Source organism: Saccopteryx leptura, chromosome 1 (assembly GCF_036850995.1).
Source record: "Saccopteryx leptura isolate mSacLep1 chromosome 1, mSacLep1_pri_phased_curated, whole genome shotgun sequence".
In the NCBI taxonomy this organism is placed as follows: Eukaryota; Metazoa; Chordata; class Mammalia; order Chiroptera; family Emballonuridae; genus Saccopteryx; species Saccopteryx leptura.
Window position 1 is genome coordinate 59,140,071 of NC_089503.1, and position 22,955 is coordinate 59,163,025.

Below are 22,955 nucleotides of genomic sequence, written 5' to 3' on the forward strand. Positions count from 1 at the left end.
TAACCACCCAGCTGAAGTCAAGACTATCCAGGACTGACTGCCAGCCAGCCATGGGACAGGATTATTATTCTATACTCCAGATCACTCACAATGCAGAAGATGCCCAGATCAAGAAGGCGTAAGTTGGGGCAGGAATAGGGTTTTAGGGATGTGCTGGGTTAGGCCCCACCTTCATCTTTTTCTAATTGGTCTTTCCTGCACAGCTTAGGACAAGCAAAGTAAACCTTGTTTCTTCTCTTGGTTCTTACACACTTATATCCTTGCTTTGGACTGGGTCACGGTTCCAGTCCATCTTTTAACCTCCATACCCTGTCTCCTCTCTTGGGTGCCCTGGCTTTTCTAGCAATGAAGTGGGGACGAAGGAGAATTTTATTCTGAATATTATGGAGAACTAAAGTATTGTGACCAGAAGAGTGGCCTGGCCAGAAGGATGTGTTACAAATCTTATTTGGCCGTTATATGGGGTTTTGGTGTTGAATAAACTGCATCAAGTCTTGGGGACTTTACATTCCATTTCTAAGAAAGTCTAGGACCAGAGTCAGCACATTTTCTTAAGAAAAAAACAAACTTTTGGACAAATTCTTACTGAGCAACTACCTAATGGGTCAGGACAGGGGTTGGGAACCTATGGCTCGTGAGCCAGATGTGGCTCTTTTGATGGCTGCATCTGGCTCGCAGACAAATCTTTAATTAAAAAAATAATGTTGCCTGACCTGTGGTGGCGCAGTGGATAAAGCGTCAACCTGGAAATGCTGAGGTCGCCGGTTCGAAACCCTGGGCTTGCCTGGTCAAGGCACATATGGGAGTTGATGCTTCCAGCTCCTCCCCCCTTCTCTCTCTCTCTCTCTCTCTCTCTATCTCTCTCTCTCCCTCTCCTCTCTAAAAAATGAATAAATAAATAAATAAATTAAAAATACCTCTTAAAAAAATAATGTTAAAAATATAAAACATTCTCATGTATTACAATCCATTCATTTCCTACCGCTCATGTTCATGGTTGCGGGTAGCTGGAGCCAATCGCAGCTGTCTTCCGGGACAACACCAAATTTTTATTGGATAACACTTAACGTACACGGGTCGTTGTATGGCTCTCATGGAATTACATTTTAAAATATGTGGCATTCATGGCTTTCTCAGCCAAAAAGATTCCCAACCCCTGGGTTAGGAGATAATAATCATGACTCAAAGATGAAGCTTAATTTTGTTAGTGACTAAAGATGTTGACTAAGTCACAGGTGTGATGGGTGTTACATAAGGGGAAGTACAGGGTGCTGTGGAAGCTTATATTGGAAGGAGAGAGACATCTTCAGAAGCTGTCATGAAAAGGCAAAAAATGAAGCTTGAAGTAGGGCAGTGGGCTGCTGAGAGAAGGAAGAACGGACTTGAGAATTAATTGGATAATTATAGGGTAAAGGAAAAAGGAGAAATTTAGGATAAGTCAATCAATTAGATTGGGTAGTTGTAAAGCCAGTAGCTGGGGTTGTTATCACAGCCACCTGGCTCATGCAGGTTTGCATTTGATTCGGACAGACAGTAATGAAACAATGGAGCCAAGAACTAGTGGGCCATTATCTTTAATCCTAGCTCGCACCCAGCGGGCCAGAAATACACACCATGGGAAAACACTTCTCTTTCCGTTCAGGGCTCCCAAAGCCACTGACTCATTCGAGTATTCCTAGAATTGAAGGTTTGTACCTCACCAGCCTTATTCACCTCTATTCCCCATATCCTTCTCTCTGCACAAACTGGCTTCTCCTTCAGCACTCTGCCATCTTGGCTGCCTCTCTGCTGCAATGCTAATTTGCAGAACCAAGAGCGAGCGAGCCCCAGGTCTGCCCCATTTTATAGTGTAGAAATCAAAACCTTTAAGCCAATATACAAATAAGGAAGTCTCTGATACAAAGTCACTTATCTGAGGCATAAATAATGGGATTCCTCATAAAAGTGCACCACCCCATATCATGCAACAGTCAAGGATTTGGGGGAAAGCTTAGTGTTGAGAAGATTTTAGGATTAAAAGGGTGGGAAAGGCTTAGTCTTAAACTAAGGTTATAATGACTTTGCCTACTTACAGCCTGTCTCCCACACCCAATGCAAACTATAAGTGAGCAAACATATACAGTATATCAGGGGTTGGGAACCTATGTCTCACGAGCCAGATGTGGCTCTTTTGATGGCTGCATCTGGCTCGCAGACAAATCTTTAATTAAAAAAATAATAACGTTAAAAATATAAAGCATTCTCATGTATTAGAATCCATTCATTTCCTACCGCTCATGTTTATGGTTGTGGGTGGCTGGAGCCAATCACAGCTGTCCTCTGGGACAACACCAAATTTTTATTGGATAATGCGTAACATATACAGGTTGTTGTATGGCTCTCATGGAATTACATTTTAAAATATGTGGCATTCATGGCTCTCTCAGCCAAAAAGTTTCCCAACCCCTGCAATATATCATATTTACAAACTTATTTGACCAACAGTAGTGATAACAGTTACATCTATTGAGTTGTACAGATGCTGTTCTGAGAACCTTCCATCACTATTTCACTTGATCCCCACAACAACCCTGAGAAGTAGGTGCCATTATTACCCTAACAGCACACGCCTACTAAACAGCAGAGCTGCTATGCAGATGCCAGGCCTGCTGTAGTTGCACCTGCTGTGGGCCAGGTCCTGTAGGGGATCTAAGTAGCATAAATGGAGAGAGTCTACAGTGTGGTTGGAAAAACAGGGCAAACTCATGAAACAAAGAATAATCAGGACAGGGTGTCATGTCACCCACTGTTTAGAGCAGTGGTAGACAACCTGGTTCCTACCGCCCACAAGTGGGCATTCCAGCTTTCATGGTGGGCAGTAGCAGAACAACCAAAGTATAAATAAAAAGATAGATTTAACTATAGTAAGTTGTTTTATAAAGATTTATTCTGCCAAACTTAGCGAAAATCCTACATAAAGTATTTGGTAAGTAATTATTATTATATGCTTTACCTTGCTGTAACTCTGCTTTATAAATTTTATAAAGTAAAGTTACTTCCCTACTTTATAAATCACCATTACTGTGGAACCAGTGAGCGGTGGGAAAATTTTACTAACAGAAATACAAAAGTGGGTGGTAGGTATAAAAAGGTTGACTACCCCTGGTTTAGAGCATCTTGTTGGCCATTGGGACCCATCTGGGGAAACATCACAAAGAGGGAAGGCATCTGAAATCCAGAAAGATAAGCCCAACTTAAGCATTGGAAAGACCTAGGTCTGAATCCAGGTTTTCTTACCTGCTAGCTATATGACTTGGGCGAGCTACTTAACCTCTTTGAGCCTCAATTTTCCCATCTTTCTCTAAAAAGGGAGGGGTGTTTGTCATTTTAAGGTATTTTCCCCTCTGAGGAAGAAAGAAGGGCGTAGCCACCAAATGTGGAATAGCAAAAGCTTTATTTAGTAGAGCGCTTCCCGGATGATGTTCTCTAGTCTGCGAAACCGCCAGAGAAGTCGCGCCGCCTCCCCTGTTTGGGAGTAATTTATAGCGTTGGTAGGGTGATCGGGTTGATATGACATGGCAAAATATCATTGGCTGAGAGACAGTCGTTCTTTTTTTTTTTTTTTTTTTACAGAGACAGAGAGAGAGTCAGAGAGAGGGATAGACAGGGGCAGACAGACAGGAATGGAGAGAGATGAGAAGCATCAATCATCAGTTTTTCGCTGCAACACCCCAGCTGTTCATTGATTGCTTTCTCAGATGTGCCTTGACTGTGGGCCTTTAGCCAACCAAGTAACCCCTTGCTTGAGCCAGCAACCCTGGGTTCAAGCTGGTGAGCTTTTGCTCAAAGCAGATGAGCCCGCGCTCAAGCTGGCTACCTTGGGGTCCCGAACCTGGGTCCTCTGCATCCCAGTCCGACGCTCTATCCACTGCGCCATCACCTGGTCAGGCGACAGTCGTTCTTTTTCAAAGGGCTCCTGGGAAGTTTCTTTTGGCGCACATGGGTGTGGGCGGTTCCAGCTAAGTTCCCGGGCCTGGTTCCTCACGTGACCTTCCCCCATTACCAACCGACCTCACATTCCAATCTTTTATGTTAGATAGGGGCGCCACTATTTGTCTGGCTACTTCCTGCTGGTTAGGGGCGTCATGGGGAGGAAAGCTCAGGTCGGAAGGTGGTGGCTCTGAGGGGAGTCGTGTATATGAGTGTAGGAGCATCTGGTTGACCGTGACTCGAGAAACCTCATGGATACGGCCCGTAAGAATCTAAAAAAGAGGAGCAAATATGAGTAATATGCTGATAGTTAGAAGAGGACCTAGGATAGAGGCAGCCCAGGTGAGGATGGGTGGCTGCCACCAGGAGTTAAGCAGGTTGTAGGAGGACAGATCCTTGCACAGTTTCTCTTGCAGACAGTTGAGGACATTGATGTTTTCTTCCATCAGGCCAGTCTCATTGAACAGCATTGATCTCTGCTTTAAGTCACTCTGGTGGCAGGTTCCTGGTGGGAGGGACAGGAGCAACAAGGGGATCTGCAGAGCCCAACCTTTTGGTGAGCCAGAGGCGGGTGGGGCCCAGTGGTTCCAACTGCCAGCAGTCCTGTATGGGGGCAAGCTTGAGGCAAGAGACTTGGTACCAAGATGTTTGCCCTAGGAGTTTAGCTGCAGTAGGAGTAGTCAATATTACCGCATGGGGTCCTGTCCACCTGGGCTGTAGGGAGCCGGGCTGGAGCTCCCTCAGAAGAACTCTGTCTCCTGGCTGGAGGGGGACTGCCAGTGTGCTTCATCTGGACCCCCTATGGGAGGAAGGGTCCGGTCCACGTGTTCCCTGAGAAGATGGCGGAATAAAGACAGAAAGGGGAAGTAGGTGGCAAGGGAAGGGGGTTTTGGTTAAGAGAACAAAATTGGGAATTCAGTGTCGAAAGAAGCCTATTAGATCAAGGAAAGAAAGAATCTGAAGGAGTGCGAAAAAGGGGATTCCATCCAAACTGCATGTCAGGAGTGGTGTGTGAAAGAGAAAAGAAGAGGTCCCATCCCCTCCCATAACTGAGACCTGTGAGGGAACTAGAGGTCCAGAGTGTGATGACAAAACAGAGAAGGTAGCCACAAGAAATGAGATGGACTTAGGCCCTGGCTGGTTGGCTCAGTGGTAGAGCGTCGGCCTGGTGTGCAGGAGTCCCAGGTTCAATTCCCGGCCAGGGCACACAGGAGAAGCGCCCATCTGCTTCTCCACCCCTCCCCCGCTCCTTCTTCTCTGTCTCTCTCTTCCCCTCCTGCAGCCGAGGCTCCATTGGAGCAAAGTTGGCCCAGGCACTGAGGATGGCTCTGTGGCCTCTGCCTCAGGTGCTAGAATGGCTCTGGTTGCAACAGAGCGATGCCTCAGATGGGCAGAGCATCGCCCTCTGGTGGGCATGCTGGGTGGATCCTGGTCAGGCACATGCAGAAGTCTGTCTGACTGCTTCCTTGTTTCCAACTTCAGAAAGTAAAAAAAAAAAGAGAAATGAGATGGACTTATCCACTACCTGCAGTATTACTCTCGGCTCGGCAAGGGTAATGGGGGTCTCCGAGTCCGGGCCATGTCAGTCGTCCATGAGGTCGAGAAGTTCTAGCGATGGGCCCGCCTGGCTGGCTTGGCCTCCCATTTGGATGGCTTGTCCTCCATGTAGAGGTGCCGAGGAAGAGCCTGTTGCCCAAAAGGGGCAATTGCTCCACCAGTGACTGGGCTGCTTGCAGTTAGGGCAGGGCTTAGTGGGCAGCCTCGGGCAGGGGCACTGCCAGGACCAGTGACCCTCTTTGCCACATTTAAAGCAAGTTCCTGGCCCTGGCTGGTTGGCTCAGCGGTAGAGCGTCGGCCTGGCGTGCGGGGGGACCCGGGTTCGATTCCCGGCCAGGGAACATAGGAGAAGCGCCCATTTGCTTCTCCACCCCCCCCCTCCTTCCTCTCTGTCTCTCTCTTCCCCTCCCGCAGCCAAGGCTCCATTGGAGCAAAGATGGCCCGGGCGCTGGGGATGGCTCCTTGGCCTCTGCCCCAGGCGCTAGAGTGGCTCTGGTCGTGGCAGAGCGACGCCCCGGAGGGGCAGAGTATCGCCCCCTGGGGGGAAGAGCTTCACCCCGGTGGGCGTGCCGGGTGGATCCTGGTCGGGCGCATGCGGGAGTCTGTCTGACTGTCTCTCCCCGTTTCCAGCTTCAGAAAAATACAAAAAAAAAAAAAAAAAAAGCAAGTTCCTGGTGGGGTTCCTCTTTGCGACCCAGACTTGGGTTGGGCACCTCCTATGCCTTGCCCCTGTTGCTCTGCTGGCCTCAGGGCTGCCACAAGAGCCTGGGTTGGAGAGTTACCTTTTGCTGCATGTGGGCCTGGCGAGTAGCCTTGGCCTTTTCCTACTAGCTGCGACTGTTAAAAACCTTAAATGCCATGTTCACAGGTTCTGGATAGGGGTTTGGGGGTTGAGAATAAGAGGGACAGCTCCTAGGGAGCCTGGCACCCAGATCCAGCTGGAAACACTGGAGCCAGAGGCAGGATAGGGCCAGGCCTTCCTGCAAGAAGACCAGGGCCGGGCTGTGGGTCAGGAGCCCTGCAAACCTGCATGAGGGTCAATGGCCAGTGGAGGATGGCCTGATGGGGGGGGGGCTTCAGAACACAGCGGAGAAGGGAGGGGCTCCTAGCTGGCAGGGGAGGGGGCTTCCTGGAGGGAAGAGACCCGAGTGGAAGAGGTCCGCAGAGGGACCAGAGAGGGGTCCCGAGAGAGGGGCACCCCCGGGGATTGGGCAGGAGGGGTAGAGAGAGTTGGGGGTCAGCAAAAGAGGAAAGATCAGGAGTGGAGGGTTTAGCTGAGGTTTCTCTGGCCAAAAAGGACCTGTACTGTAGAACAGGTGGCACAGAGATTAGGAACGGGAGCACAAATACTAGAAGCCCTGAATGTAAGGGATCTCCAACCGTTTCCCAGATCTTTGGCAATAGTTAAATTGGTGAGGGTGTTAAAATCAAAAGTCCTTTCAGGAGGCCACTTGGTCCGATTATCCAGTGGGTTCTGTGGCCTGGCCACAGCAGAGAAGAAGAACAGTTTCTTCTTCTTCTTTAGGGAGGGAGAGATTCCGGATAAGGCAACTCCAGGAGTGTTTTTGAGTCAGATTTAGATTCCTGTGTCTCTATGGCCACCCTCAGCCCTCGGAGTGATCAGAGATGAGAACTGGCATCCCGCATCTCAAGCTCTGGCCACCAGACAGTTAGGTAGAGTGAGCGTGTCTGGGACGTCTCCACGGGCACACACACACTCAGAATGGATAAGAGGTCCCTGACGTAGTTGCGATTATGGACAGGGAGTCTTGGCGGAAAGAACTGAGGGGAGGCTGGAGGCAGGGGACTTACCACACCATGTGCCAAAGTGGGTGGGAGGTCAGAGATCCTGGTTCTTCCTCGGAAGGGAAGGGGAGAGGAGCGGCCCCAGTGGGCTTCAAGCCCATCCTGGGTTTTGGCACCAAATGTGAGGTATTTTCCCCACCGAGGAAGAAAGAAGGCCTTAACCACCAAGTGTGGAATAGCAAAAGCTTTATTTAGTACAGTGCATCCCGGACGAGGTTCTCTGGTCCATGAGATGGGCCAGAGAAGTCGCACTGCCTCCCCTGTTTGGGGGTAATTTATAGTGTCAGTAGGGTGGTCGGGCTTATATGATGTGGCGAAATTTCATTGGCTGACAGACAGTCATTCTTTTTCAAAGGGCTCCTGGGAAATTGCTTTTGGCACGCATAAGTGTGGGCAGTTCCAGCCAAAGTTCCGGGGCCTGGTTCCTCACGGGACCTTCCCCCATTGCCAACCAACCTCACAGTCATGGTATTAAATTGGGATTATATGAAACAATGAGCATGAAAGAAATCATTTTCATCTGAAATCCTGTCATATACAATGTGTCCGTAAAGTCATGGTGCACCTTTTTTTTTTTTTTTTTTTTTTTGTATTTTTCTGAAGCTGGAAATGGGGAGAGACAGTCAGACAGACTCCCGCATGCGCCCTACCGGGATCCACCCGGCACGCCCACCAGGGGCGACGCTCTGCCCACCAGGGGGTGATGCTCTGCCCCTCCGGGGCGTTGCTTTGCCGCGACCAGAGCCACTCTAGCGCCTGGGTCAGAGGCCAAGGAGCCATCCCCAGCGCCCGGGCCATCTTTGCTCCAATGGAGCCTTGGCTGCAGGAGGGGAAGAGAGAGACAGAGAGGAAGGAGGGGGGGTGTGGAGAAGCAAATGGGCGCTTCTCCTGTGTGCCCTGGCCGGGAATCAAACCCGGGTCCCCCGCACGCCAGGCCGACGCTCTACCGCTGAGCCAACCGGCCAGGGCCCATGGTGCACTTTTGACCAGTCACAGGAAAGCAAAAGATGACAGAAATGTGAAATTTGCACTAAGTAAAAGGAAAACCCTCCCAGTTTCTGTAGGATGATGTGGCAGCATGTGTGCATGCGCAGATGATGACATAACACTGTGTATACAGCGGAGCAGCCCACGGCCATGCCAGTTGAGATGTGGACGGTACAGAGGAAAGTTCAGTGTGTTCTGTGGCTCACTAAATTTGAATCTGTGACCAAAGTGTAACGTGAATATCGGCGCGTTTATAACAAAGCGCCACCACATAGGAATAACATTACTCGGTGGGATAAGCAGTTGAAGGAAGCTGGCAGTTTGGTGGAGAAACCCCATTCTGGTAGGCCATCAGTCAGTGACAAGTCTGTAGAGCAGAGGTCCCCAAACTACGGCCCGCGGGCCTCATATGGCCCCCTGAGGCCATTTATCCGGCCCCCGCCGCACTTCTGGAAGGGGCACCTCTTTCACTGGTGGTCAGTGAGAGGAGCATAGTTCTCATTGAAATACTGGTCAGTTTGTTGATTTAAATTTACTTGTTCTTTGTTTTAAATATTGTATTTGTTCTCGTTTTGTTTTTTTACTTTAAGATATGTGCAGTGTGCATAGGGATTTGTTCATAGTTGTTTTTTGTTTTGTTTTGTTTTGTTTTTTAATATTTTTATTTTATTTATTCATTTTTAGAGAGGAGAGAGAGAGACAGAGAGAGAGACACAGAGAGAGAGAAGGGGGGAGGAGCTGGAAGCATCAACTCCCATATATGCCTTGACTAGGCAAGCCCAGGGTTTCGAACCAGCGACCTCAGCATTTCCAGGTCGATGCTTTATCCACTGCGCCACCACAGTTCAGGCTGTTCATAGTTTTTTTTATAGTCCGGTCCTCCAACGGTCTGAGGGACAGTGAACTGGCCCCTGTGTAAAAAGTTTGGGGACCCTTGCTGTAGAGGCTATAAGGGATAGCTACCTAAGGAGCCTTAAAAAATCTGTGCGTGAGCCTGAACAGGTGGTAGCGCAGTGGATAGAGTGTCGGACTGGGATGCTGAGGACCCAGGTTCGAGACCCCGAGGTCGCCAGCTTGAGCGCAGCTCATCTGATTTGAGCAAAAGCTAACGAGCTTGGACCAACGGTCGCTAGCTCAAGCAAGGGGTTACTCGGTCTGCTGAAGGCCCGCGGTCAAGGCACATATGAGAAAGCAATCAATGAACAACTAAGGTGTTGCAATGCGCAACGAAAAACTAATGATTGATGCTTCTCATCTCTCCGTTCCTGTCTGTCTCTGTCTATCCCTCACTCTGACTCTGTCTCTGTAAAAAAAAAAAAAAAAAAAATCTGTGCGTGAGCCCACATCAAACTACACTGAATAAGTATGAAACTGGGAGAGTTTTCCTTTTATTTGGTGCAGATTTCACATTTCTATCGTCTTTTGTTGCTTTCCTGTGACCAGTCAAAAGTGCACCATGACTTTATGGATGATTAAAAGAGCGGTATGTTTCAAACAACAGTGCTTAACTCTTCTCCCCTGCAACAGCTCCTAAGGGATGAGTCCTTGTAGAACACACTCTCCCACAGGAGTACCTAGGTTTTGTGCATCCAGAAAAGCTAAACTTATATAACAATGATTCATAATCACTCAGCAATTAACCTTAGTTATCACTCATTCACTATAGGCTGCCACATCAATGCTATGACTCCACCTTCTCTCCCACTCAGGAGAGCATATGAATGACAGTGATATTACTGCAGGGATAATTTAAAATCCATTCACGTTTATATGAAAAATTGAACTCTTCTTAAATCTCTTTACTTTTACTCATTGATAAAATTTACTTGCAAGTCTCCTTATAACTGTCTGCAACCTCTGTAGTTGAGAAGGGCTGGTTTAGAAGTCACAGGGAGGCCATGACAATTGTCTTTAAGTCTCTCAAGGTAGAGCAGATTCTCTTGGCAAGGCCTCCAAGGGCTGAGCCAGGACCCTTGTGGATGAAGAGGTTTTGTGACAGGACAACAGACCCAGCTCAGTAACTGTTACTGCCATTGCCTAAAATTTAGAACAGTCCCACAGTGAGATGGGCTGCCTTGTGGGATAGTTCATGTCATTCGTTTATTCACTGCTACTCAGTGTTAGGTAATGGGGACACAAAGAAGACAGACCAGTCAACAAATAACTGGAGCACCGCATGACAAGAACTGAGGTCAGCCTGACCAGGCAGTGGCGCAGTGGATAGAGCGTTGGACTGGGATGCCGAGGACCCAGGTTCGAGACCCCGAGGTTGCCAGCTTGAGCGTAGGCTCATCTGGTTTGAGCAAAGCTCACCAGCTTGGACCCAAGGTTGCTGGCTCGAACAAGGGGCTACTCAGACTGCTGAAGGCATGCGGTCAAGGCACATACGAGAAAGCAATCAATGAACAACTAAGGTGCCACAACAAAGAATTGATGCTTCTCATCTCTCTCCTTTCCTGTCTGTCTGTCCCTATCTATTCCTCTCTCTGACTCTCTCTCTCTGTCTCTGTAAAAAAAAAAAAAAAAAAAAAGAACTGAGGTCAAAGGCACTGGGAACAAAAGAAGGAGTGTCTGATTTAGAATGGAGGCTGCAATCAGGGGCTGGAATGGACCCCTGATCTGAATGTTGAAGGATGAATAAAAATGTGCCAGGAGGAGATGGGAGGGGCTGTAGAGGGGTGAGTGTTACAGGTAAGGGAGTAGAATGCCAAAGGTTTGAGCAATGCAGTGTGGGCAGTTTGGGCAGAAGAGGTCACGGGAGCAGAGGAGAGTAGTGATGAGGAAGCCACAGAGAAGAGCAGGTGTCTGAATCGTACAGATACTTGGTTTTTAGGCTGAAGTCAAAGGGAAAACCAGAGAAGGATTTAGGCAGGATAGTGACTTGGTCAGAAGCATCAAATTAATGAAAGAAAAATCAAACTGGTGGCAGCACCAGAATAGATTGGAAACCAGAAACAGGAAGACATGGTTCTGCAACAATTGTAGGGATAAAAAGGCAGGAACAGAACATTAGTTAGAAGGAAAAACCAGTATGCCTTCCTGATGATGGGATAGGGGTGGAGTGGACGAAGAGGGCCTCAGTGTTAATGACTATGCTCAGATGTCCAGCTGTAGTACCTGGACAAATGGGGGAAAAGTCAGGGAATGAAAATGGTTTTATGGTTGGGCTCACAGAGTCTGTGAAGCCTGTGGGACATTGGAGAGGAGATACCAAGTGGGCAGCTGGATACTGTCTGGAATTCAGAGAAGGGGCCGGATTTGTGATAGAGATTTAGGAGTCATAAGCGAGTAGGTGGAACTCTAAGTGTGAGATAGGCGAGCTTGTCCATGACAGCATTTGGAGAAGGGAAGTGGCAGGGTTCTGGCAACACCAGTGAGGAAGTGTGAGCTGGCAGAGGAGCTGTGCTCTGACCCAGAGGAGCACGGGGACCAAATTTGTACTGAGTGATTTAGGAGGCTGCGCTGATGTCCCCCTTTGCTCCTCCAGGGCCTCTCCCTGCCTTTAGCCTTCCTGGCCCTCGGGCTTCTAATGCATCCTGCTAAAAAGAACACGGGGCAGGAGATTGGGAAGGAGGAGAGTGGCGCTGGGGTATTCATTCCCAGTTCCCTTTCTGTGAGGGTCTCTTCAGGTTTGCTGTGACCCTGAACTGAAGAGCACAGCTCCTGCCAAGGGCCCAGATGTACACGCTTTCTTGGGGGCTTCAGGAACCCCCCCCCCCTCACTCCTATAGACTCAGGAGGTCAGGGTGCCTCAGAGCTCCTGCTCAGGTTCTGCACTGTCCCTATGGTCTCCCACTCACTTCTGACACCTGGTGAGTGGTTCCTTATTATAAACTCTACCAATCACCCTGACCATGCCACCTCTTTTCTCCTGGGACACTGATGATAGATTCCTAGATGCTGTAGGCATCATGTCCCTGAGTCTTGGAACTGGGCAGATACAGAAGTGGGGGCAAGAATGTGCACAGAGGCAGGAGACGTGAATGGGCCTGACATGTGCTGAGTGCCTCTCTGTACCAGGCCCTTTGACACCTTATTTTCCCTAATCTTCCCAAGAAGCCTGGGTGTCAGGTTAGACACCAAGATGGGATTAGATGTGCAAAAAAATGTTTTGGGGGAAACACTAGGGTGAGAGGAGAACAGGAGTATGCAGGGAGAGCCTTCAGACCACAGTGCAGGCCTGACACCCGTGAAAGGGGAGAGGGAAGGAAGGTCTGGGGGAGGACGGATGCAGTGTGAGTGTGGTCTGGTGATGGGGAGGCTTCACGCAGAGGTTGTGTGTTGGAGGAATTCTGTGTCCTCAGGGTTGGGCCAACACTAATATCCCCATCACGCTGAGGCATTGGCTGGGAGCAGCTGGGTGGGGGAGAGGTGTAGCCTCAGCACAAAGCCACTGGGGCTGTCAGTCCACTACGCTCCCTGTGCTGGATTCTCTTCAAGGGAGTCTGAGCACTGTGCCTCCCTGGCCACCACAGCCCTGATGTATAGCAGGGAACATCAAAGCTCTGAGAGGCCAGCAGGCAGTAGGTAGCAGAGCCCGCTCTGAGCCGTGGTCTGCACTCAAGAACACAGCAGCTGCCATGACTTGCATTAACAGCCTTCCTCCTCTAGGTACCGGAAACTAGCCCTTAAGAACCACCCATTGAAGGCCGTTGAGCCATCCTCAGCAGAGATCTTCAGGCAAATAGCAGAAGCCTACGACGTGCTGAGCGACCGTGAGTGATGGGCTAAGCCTGGAGGGGTGACTCCAGGACATCTCTGTCCCACCTTTCTGTTAAGATTATTCCTTAAGTCTCGGAGTGTTGGGCTCTCTGTGGGGTCCCAGAATCGAAGTAAACTAGAAACAGAATGAAGAACCTTTCTCAGTAGACACACGCTAAGGTGGGCAACATGGCGTGGAGAGCCCCAGGTCAAGCTGACGTGCTCACCCAATCTCATCAGAGCAGGTCTGGGACAGGTCTCCTCCCACCCCCACCCCATTGTCTCCCACAGGGATGGAGAGAGCTCGCTGCTGCTGAGAAGGGAGGAAGGCTGAGGCTGAGGCTGCGGCCCAGACTATTCCTCCCAGATTTACCAAGTAGCTGAATCTCCATTTCCCTGGGGACAGTGTGTATATAGAAGGGCAGAGAGGGGCCAGTCATTAGGAAATCTTTCTCCTATGGAAACCAGAAAAGTGGGGAAAGTGATTTCCCACCCCTGCCTGGGGCATGGCCTGGCTTTCCCTGAGGGCCTTCCCTGGAGCTGGTAATCGGGATACCGTGCAGGAGGATGGCCAGATCACTAAGGTTTTTCCAGCGCGGAGTTTTTTAGCACTTTTGACCTCAGGATTTCTAGAATTTGGAAGCGCTAGAATCATTAGCTTCTGGGGTCCTATTTACCCTGAATAAGGTAGCCCCTGTGATGGGTTAAGGCAGCTAAATCCCAGAAGCAGAGCCTGACCCTTAGCCTCCCTGCTCCTTCTCCCAGCCCCACCCCTGCCCAGCAAGTCTCAGTCTACCCCATCTCTCCGTTAGGGGGCCATACCTAGGTCCCCCCACAGAGAAATCAAACCGCTAACTTCTAGGGTCTCCTTCCAAAGACTGCCGGACAGCAGACACTTTAGAAATAAGGCTGGTTTTGCCCCCAGCTCTTCCCCGTAGCCTCCTCCTTCCCAGCCCTCCAGCTGTCTCAGCCCCTAAGGCTGGGCCCCTCCTCAAGGTGGCATATCTCCACAGCTGTGAAGAGAGGCATCTACGACAAGTTTGGAGAAGAGGGTCTGAAGGGCGGGATTCCTCTGGAGTCTGGGTCCCAGACCCCATGGACAACTGGTTATGTCTTCCACGGCAACCCTGAAAAGGTTTTCCATGAGTTCTTCGGGGGAGACAACCCCTTTGGTGGTAAGAGGTTCTACCTACCCCTTTGCCTTACTAGGAAAGTATGTAGCTATAAAGACACTTTTCTTTGAGTAGTATTTTTTTTTACTTATACATATATATGTAACATGATAAAAAAAATAATTTATTGAAGAACTACATTCCAGCCCTCCATTCCTTTCCCAGAAGCAGCCACGCACTAATATTTTATGTAGTATCCCAGAAATTTTCTATACATTTAATATTTTTATTTTTACACAGGGTTTGTATTTCATTAAGGAAATGTGACTACACTATATACACTTTTTTTGGGGGGGTGTTTGCTTTTCTTATTATACATTATATACAGATTTCCTTTATTCATTTTTATGGCTGCAGATTTCAGTGTACCGATGTGTGTTGGTCAGATGAGTCCGTGGATGGCTTGGTGAATGAGCCCAGGTCCCAGAGAGGCGCCAGAGAGTTGATTTCTGAGGCTCAGAGTCATCTTGCAGGGAGTTATCCTTCATATCTGTCTTCCTGGCTCTAGTTATACAACTCAAGAGAGTCTAGATTTTTATTGCCTGGCTCCCCCAACCCCTTCTTCCTGGTCATCTACAGCCTTTCTGTATTTCAAAAGTTCTCTTTTCCTCTTTCCAAGTTACTATAAGTGGGCTACAGCCCACACCCCCTTCACTGCAGACCCTCCCACTGTGCATTGCCCCCACCAGTCTAGCAGAGGAACTTGAGTTTATAAACTCCACGTGAGACTGGGAAATTTTTTTTTTTAATTTTTTATTTATTCATTTTTAGAGAGGAGTGAGAGAGGGAGAGAGAGAGAGAGAGACAGAGAGGGAGAGAGAAGAGAGAGAGAAGGGGGAGGAGCTGGAAGCATCAACTCCCATATGTGCCTTGACCAGGAAAGCCCAGGGTTTTGAACCGGCGACCTCAGCATTTCCAGGTCGACACTTTATCCACTGCGCCACCACAGGTCAGGCCAGAGACTGGGAAATTTAAGAGACTCAGATTCAGAGGGCCTGCTTCAAAGCCATGCACTGCCACTTATGAGCTCTGTGACCCTGTGCAAATCTCTTCACCTCTCTGAAACTTTAGCTTCCTCACCATTATTAAATGACTGTAACAGTCCATTGCTCATAGATCATTATCAAATGAGATAATGTTTATGAAAACAGGCTTTGCTGCCTGACCAGGCTTTGGCAGTGTGTATAGAGCATCAACCTGGGATGCTGAGGACCCAGGTTCAAAACCCCGAGGTCGCTGGCTTGAATGCGGGCTACCAGCTTGAGTGCGAGGTCACTGGCTTGAGTGTGGGGTCATAGACATGACCCCATGGTTGCTGGCTTGAGCCCAAGGTCGCTGGCTTGAGCAAGGGGTCACTGGCTCAGCTGGAGCCCCCGGTCAAGGCACATATTAGAAGCAATCAATGAACAACTAAAGTGCTGCTTCTCATTTCTCTCCCTTCCTGTCTGTCTCTGTCTGTCCTTCTCTCTGTCTCTCTCTCATGCTTAAAACAAAGAAGAAGAAAAAAATAAAGAAAATGGGCTTTGCAGTCAGAAAAATGCCACACAGTGGACCTGCCTCTCCCAGTGATGGATGCATGGTAAAGAAGCAGTTAAGAGCCAAACCAGAGCGCACAAAGGCATTGCTCACTAGGGAAGGTCAAGCTGAGGAGTCGGGGGTCCCTCAGGCAGTTCCCAGGAGCTATATTGTCACAGTGCTTCACCATAGGGGTTCTGGTGTCCTATCTCCCTGTGGAGTCAAGGGGCTGGGCTTCCTGCAATCTGGCTATTGGGGTGTCTAAGACCTGGCACATCCTAGGTGCTGAGTGAACAAATTAGCAATGCAAGAGGGGACCAGGTAATACACAGGCCTCTTGATTACCCAACACATTTTAGGGGGACATAGTGTGATGCCGCCTTGCTCTCCCTAGTCTGAAGTCATTGTGTCACTCTAGCCTGTGAAGTTCATTCCATGACACTAAACAGGAGAGGCAGCGTAATAAAATCCTATCATGTAATGACTCCTGACTCTACAGTTTACAAGGGCTTCACATCTAGCAACATAGTGTAGTGGTTAATGTTCACCTATGTCCTCATGCCTCCTGACCATCCAGAGTAGGATCGATTTATTTTAAAAATGTGTGAGGCAACATTAAAAAAGGCAAATGTATGTTCTTCTTGTTCCCATAAATTGGTTATTAAACATAATTTTAAGTTAATAAAACTGTAACTGGAACTAATTTTATTTTTGGAAAAAAACCCTCACTCTCGGGGGTCAGCGAGCATGAAAAAAACTCACTACTCAAAGGGTTTAGGGTAGAATTTCTGTAGTCAAATCGTGGACTGATCCCAACTTTACTACTTACTAACTGTGGGACTTGAAGCATTTTGTTTGGCCTCTGAGCCAATGAGATAACATAAAAAACTGAAAACAGCATCTGATGCATAGTAAGCTCAGCAAGTTTTAGCTTTTCTTCATAGTCTTATCTAATCCTAATGGTGGAAGGCAGGTCAGGCATTATTACTCCACCTCACAAACAGAGAAACTGATGCCCAAACGATTTTACAGCACATCAGGACATCAGGTTGTGAGTACAGAGCTGGGCAGGGGCAAAAGAGTTGAGGAAGAAGGTGTTGAAGATGTGCTGTTAACCTCCCCTGCCCTGCCTCCCTCCCATCTCAGCTTCTGACTTTATAGAAACTTGAATCTGGCCCTGGCCGGGTAGCTCAGTTGGTTGGAGCATCATCCCAACACACCAGGGTTGTGGGTTTGGTCCTGGTCGGGGCACATGGAAGAAACAACCAGTGAATACATGGATGGGTGGAACAACAGACCTCTCTTTCTCTCTCTCTCTCCCCTCCTTTTTCCTCTCTCTCTGAAATCAATCAATAAATAAAAATTTAAAAAGAAACTTGAGTCTGGGGGTGTCTATCGGTCTTGGGCTCGGCTGGACAGTGAGAGGCACTGTAGCTTAGGGAAGGACAGGAGAACTGGCACGCTAGGACCAGCGGTGGGACTCAGCCGGTTCACACTGCTTCGGCAGAACTGATACCTAATTTTTTGTTGAGTTTGGCAAACTGGTTGTTAAAATGGCACTTGTAATCAGGGTTCTCTCTAAGGTGGGCGCCTGGGCAGCCACCCAATGTGGAAATCACAAATTTACATTTCTTACTCTTTTTTAACATTCATCTGCTCAACAGCGTATTCTATTTTTTATTATTTTTTTTTTTTTTGCATTTTTCCGAAGCTGGAAACGGGGAAGCAGTCAGAGACTCCCGCATGTGCCCGACTGGGATCCACCCGGCATGCCCACCAGGGGGCAATGCTCTGCCTATCTGGGGCGTTGCTCCATTGCATCCATAGCCATCCTAGCGCCCAAGGCAGAGGCCAAGGAGCCATCCTCAGCGCCCGGGCAAACTTTGCTCCAATGGAGCCCTGGCTGCGGGAGGGGAAGAGAGAGACAGAGAGGAAGGAGAGGGGGAGGGGTGGAGAAGCAGATGGGCGCTTCTCCTGTGTGCCCTGGCCGGGAATCGAACCCAGGACTCCTGCATGCCAGGCCGACGCTCTACCACTGAGCCAACCGGCCAGGGTCTCAACAGCGTATTCTAAGCACCTGCAATAACGTTCACTTTGTCCATAGGAGAAAAATATTCCAAGTGAGGATGCTAATCAAGAAGCAATTTGGCGGCCCTGGCAAAAAAAAAAAAAAAAAAAAAAAAAAAGGAATTTGGCAATATCTTAAATAACAGTTTTATTTTTTTTCAGGTATTACTTAATATTTTTTCATTAATATTTTAAAACTCTTGTAATCTAGTTTTCTGTACCTCTTTTATTGTTCGTATTTAAGTATTAAATGCATTAAATAATAAAATACCTTTCGGTATTTAATTTAATTTAATTTTTTTTTTACAGAGACAGAGAGAGTCAGAGAGAGGGATAGATAGGGACAGACAGGAATGAAGAGAGATGAGAAACATCAATCATTAGTTTTTCATTGTGGCATCTTAGTTGTTCATTGATTGCTTTCTCACATGTGCCTTGACCGTGGGGCCACAGCAGACCGAGTAACCCCTTGCTCAAGCCAGCGACCTTGGGTCCAAGCTGGTGAGCTTTTTTTGTTGTTGTTCAAACCAGATGAGCCTGAGCTCAAGCCGGTGACCTTGGGGTCTCGAATCTGGGTTCTCCACATCCCAGTGTGATGCTCTATCCACTGCGCCACCGCCTGGTCAGGTGGTATATAATTTTTTTATACTTAAAATGGTCATTAGGGCAGAGAACCTGTTGTTAAATTATTTGAATCCCACCTGTGGTGGCGCAGGGGATAAAGCGTCAACCTGGAAATGCTGAGGTCGCCAGTTCGAAACCCTGGGCTTGCCTGGTCAAGGCATATATGGGAGTTGATGCTTCCAGCTCCTCCCCGCTTCTCTCTCTCTGTCTCTCTCTCCTCTCTTCCTCTCCTTCTCTCTCTCCTCTCTAAAAATGAATAAATAAAAAGAAAAAAATTTTAAAAATCCTGCCTGCTGAGAAGAGATCTTTAAAAAAAAAAAATTATTTGAATCCCACCACTGGCCAGGACCCTCCCCTCCAAAAGTGAGTAGCAGGAGTCATTTCTGGCACTACCAGATGCTGCCACCAGAGGGTACTCTGCTCCTTAGGCAGCCAGGATTGAGGAGTAATTCCCAAGTTGTGGGAGAAAGAAGTCAGGAAAGTGTGGAGGGGAGTGTTCAAAGTGGGGGGATGAAGCAATGGAGAGTAGCAAAGGGTGATAAGCATTGGATCTGCAATTAAGGACAGCTTCTTGGTCTGAGTCTTCAAGATGGGAATGGGATGCAGGGTATTATTACCCTTGGGGACTGAAGAGATGGGGTGAGGGAAGTTCCATCAATCCAAGTCTCTAGACACAATTTCTCTTATTCTTCTTCTCTCCCCACCTCCTGCAGAGTTTTTTGATGCAGAAGGAAATGAGGTAGATTTGAACTTTGGGGGGCTTTGGGGCCGAGGGGTCAAGAAACAAGACCCCGTAATTGAAAGAGACCTCTACCTATCCCTGGAGGACTTATTTTATGGCTGCACCAAGAAAATCAAGATCTCCCGCAGGGTGAGTACTTGGCTTGCTCCTACTGAGCGCCATCATCTGTCCCCTCTAACCCTGGTAGTACCCTTTCTCTAACTGGGATCTCAGTCTAGTCTCTGATGGAAGCATGCAATCTTAGATTTGGAGATCTAGGATTGCAGAATTCTAGAATCTGAAGTTTGAAAAGGGGAATTGGGGGTATCAGCCTGCTTCTTTCTGAGTGTAGGATTTTCTCTGCATTATTTTTAATTGGGATAAGACCTTTCCCTTCTCAGTTCAGCCACAGCCCTTGGGAAGTGGGAAGGCTCTGAATGGGAGGAGCTAAAATGGTAAATTCTGCCCCCTGGGTGTTACTAGACCAAACCCTCAGGATTTTATCAGGATGTGTGTCCCATGAGTAAGAAGGAGCAGTGTGGGAATGGAGGGTGAGCTGGGAGACCATCCCTCAATCCCAGGGCACAGCCCTGTGCTAGCACATGAACACGACCCCCTCAAAACTTTGCCCAGTGTAGGAGATGCCAACTGTGGTCATGCTTTCCACAGATGGCACCCATTTGGGCATGTGATTGGGGAATGGATGGATGACATAATAGGTGAATGCTTCAGGTGAGGCTCAGATATGTTGACCTCGGTGTCATCCTCTGGGTGGGAGAGAGGAACTGAGCACATACTCACTGTGCATTTCTTAGTGGCCATGTGACTTCTAGGGCTGGAGTCGTGGGCTTGATCCACTCATGGTTACTGCTTGGCATCTGTGGCCCCAGCCCTGTGATATGCCCTGCCATCTTGGAATCCTAAGATTTTGGTTCTGCTGGAATGGGGTGGGAGTGGGAATGGCTCAAGGCAGGTTCTCCCCATTGTTAGAGGATTGAGCCCAAGCACAGATCCCTCTGCATTTTTTTCATGCTGGGAAATCTTGAGCAATCCACCCTCACCATCCTGCTGCAGGTGCTGAACGAGGATGGCTACTCCTCCACCATCAAGGACAAGATCCTCACAATTGATGTGAAGCCTGGTTGGAGGCGGGGCACACGAATCACCTTTGAGAAGGAAGGTGACCAGGTGAGAGGGAGGGAAGCTGATTCGAGGCAGTCCTAGGATCAGTCACCTGAACTCACGTGGTGGAAGACTGAGGGGGAAGGAAGCAATGCTTTTTCTTGCCCCTGTGAGCCCTGGTCTGGCAGGGAGACCAGTCTGCAGAGTGGTCTTATGTCCCTTCCAAAGGGCAGAGCCTCACAACACCTCTGTGAGTGGGCAACCCAGGGCTTCTCCCCATTTTGCAGAGTGGGAAACTGTGGCCCAGAGACGGTTGGGCCTTGCCCAAGGCAAGAGCATAGGAGCTGAAAAGAGAACCCAATCCTAACTCTAGTGCTTGATTCTCTTCCGTGTTTCTCTCAGTAAAGTCCAACTACAGAAACTAGTTATTGGCCCTGCTGGATTGCTCAGTGGATAGAGTGTCATCCTGGTGCACCAAGATCTCAGGCTAGGTCCCCGGTCAGGGCACATACAAGAAGCAATCAATCAGTGTACAACTAAGTGGAACAACAAGTTGATGCTTCTCTCTCGTTCTCTCTCTCCACCCTTTCTCAAATCAATGAAAACATTTTTTCCCTTTTCTTTTCTTAAGTGAGAGGAGGGGAGACAGAAAGACTCCTGCATGTGCCCTGACCATATCCACCTGGAAAGCCCCCTACTGGCAATGCTCTGCCCATCTAGGGTCCTTGCTTAGTTGCTCAGCAACCAAGCTATTTTTAGCACCTGAGGGGGAGTCTCCACAGAGCCATCCTCAGCTCCCAGGGCCAACACACTACAATCAATCGAACCATGGCTGTGGGAAGAGAAGAGAGGGAGAGAAAAAGAGAGAAAGGGGAGGGGTGGAGAAGCAGATGGTTGCTTCTCCTGTGTGCCCTGGCCAGAATTGAACCCAGGACTTCCACATGCCAGGCTGATGCTTTACCACTGAGCCTACTGGCCAGGATGAAAACATTCTTTAAAAGTACTTATTAATAATTTTACTTTATTTTTTTAAATAAAATTTTTTAAGATTTTAATTATTCCGTTTTAGAGAGAGGAGGGGGGGGGAGAGGAACAGGAAGCATCAAGTCCCATATGTGCCTTGACCAGGCAAGTTCAGGGTTTTGAACCAGCAACCTCAGCATTTCAGGTTTACACTTTTATTCACTGTGCCTCCACAAGTCAGGCTACTTATTAATAGTTTTTAAATACTTATTAAGTAAAAATATAAAGTTCTTGTCTAAGGCAGTAATGGTGTCTTCAGAGCTGAGAGAGATTAATTTCTCTGCCAATACTTACCCCCTTTCTCACCTATAAAACATTTACTACCAAAAACACCCCCCTTCAAGACTCAACTCCAGTCCAGTGTTCCTCCTCTGGGCATCATCCCCGAATTCCCCACCTAAGTCAGCACCTCTCTGAACTCCTGCCTCTGGGTTCCCTTTATTTGCCTTGAACATGTTGAATATTCACTGTGTGTCTGTTTACCCCTCTAGACTGGGAGCTCTTTGGGAGGAGTGGCTAGTCTGATTCCTCTGTCCCCAGTGCCCAGAAAAGACCTCATGACTTAATAAAGTTTGGCTGGACAGAGACTTTGCAGAATACCCAGACAGCATTCCACCTCCCATCTAAAGAAGCCTTTGTCTCCCTCCAGCTGAGTGCATTTCTTTGGGCATGCTCAGTAGAGGAGAAGGAATGTGTTGGGATATAGAATTCATTTGGATAGTCTTCTCAGAAGAGAGGCTATAGGGTCAAATTTAAGGGCCCTTCCAGAAAACCTGGTCTAATTTCCTCATTGTTCAATGAGACCAGTAGAAGTAGGAACTTGGCCAAGATCACAGTTAATTAGTGCTGTCCCCCCTTGGCCTCCTCTGCCAGGGCCCAAACATCATCCCAGCCGACATCGTCTTCATTGTAAAGGAGAAGCTACACCCTCGCTTCCGCAGGGAGAATGATGACCTCATTTTTGTGAAACCCATCCCCTTGGGCAAGGTGAGTGGCCACATTGGAAGGTCAGGGTGTGGGCAGATCAGAGTGAGCTCCCCCTGCCCCGTGGGAGGCCCTGAGGCAAGCAGGCCTTCAGAACATGGTACATGCCACATGAAATCTTTGTGGCTGTCTTCACTCCTGAACGTGAGTGGCCCCTCCACACCCTTAAACCCAAGCAAGAAATTAGGCACCAGCCTAGACTTTGCCTCTTCTTTCCCACCAGCCTATAGTCAGCCACTAAGTCCTGTCAGTTCCACCTCCAAACCCCTCTCCACTTGGTCCACTTCTGTTCACCCCACCATCTAGGTCTGAGCAGCAGTTTCTTCCATGGCCGTCCTGCTTCTCTGCTCATCTCCTCCAGGCTCTTGTCCACAGAGAGAGGTCTTTCCACACACTCACCATGTCACACTCCTGTCTGATCACCTTCACCTGGCATTCGAGGCCCTCCACAGTGGGGCCTCTGCTGATCTCATCCCCTGCCCTCCACCATGCCAGGCAGAGCTCCTGCCCATTTGGTACATTTTCACACCTTCGTTCTCTCTTTTGTTCTGGCCTCTCCACCTGGAGTGCTTGCTATCCACCCACCTCGTCTAACTGGCAAGCTCCTCCTTACCCTTGAAGGCCCTCATCAACTGCTACTAGCCCTTTTGTTCACCCAGAATGGTCTGGGGGCCTCTCCTTGGTTCCCACCGACCCCTTTACTTCCC

At 48.6% G+C, this 22,955-nt stretch overlaps 1 protein-coding gene across 1 annotated transcript in view; it reads left to right on the forward strand.

Moving 5' to 3' along the window:
- DNAJB13 (DnaJ heat shock protein family (Hsp40) member B13) overlaps positions 1–22,955 on the forward strand; it is a 28,873-nt gene continuing 5,918 nt past the window's right edge. The window contains exons 1-6 of the mRNA XM_066368322.1: positions 1–118; positions 12,931–13,034; positions 14,034–14,195; positions 19,112–19,269; positions 20,194–20,307; positions 22,138–22,251. Of these exons, the coding sequence (XP_066224419.1) occupies positions 51–118; positions 12,931–13,034; positions 14,034–14,195; positions 19,112–19,269; positions 20,194–20,307; positions 22,138–22,251 (720 nt within the window). The 5' untranslated portion in view covers positions 1–50. The remainder of the gene's footprint in view (positions 119–12,930; positions 13,035–14,033; positions 14,196–19,111; positions 19,270–20,193; positions 20,308–22,137; positions 22,252–22,955) is intronic.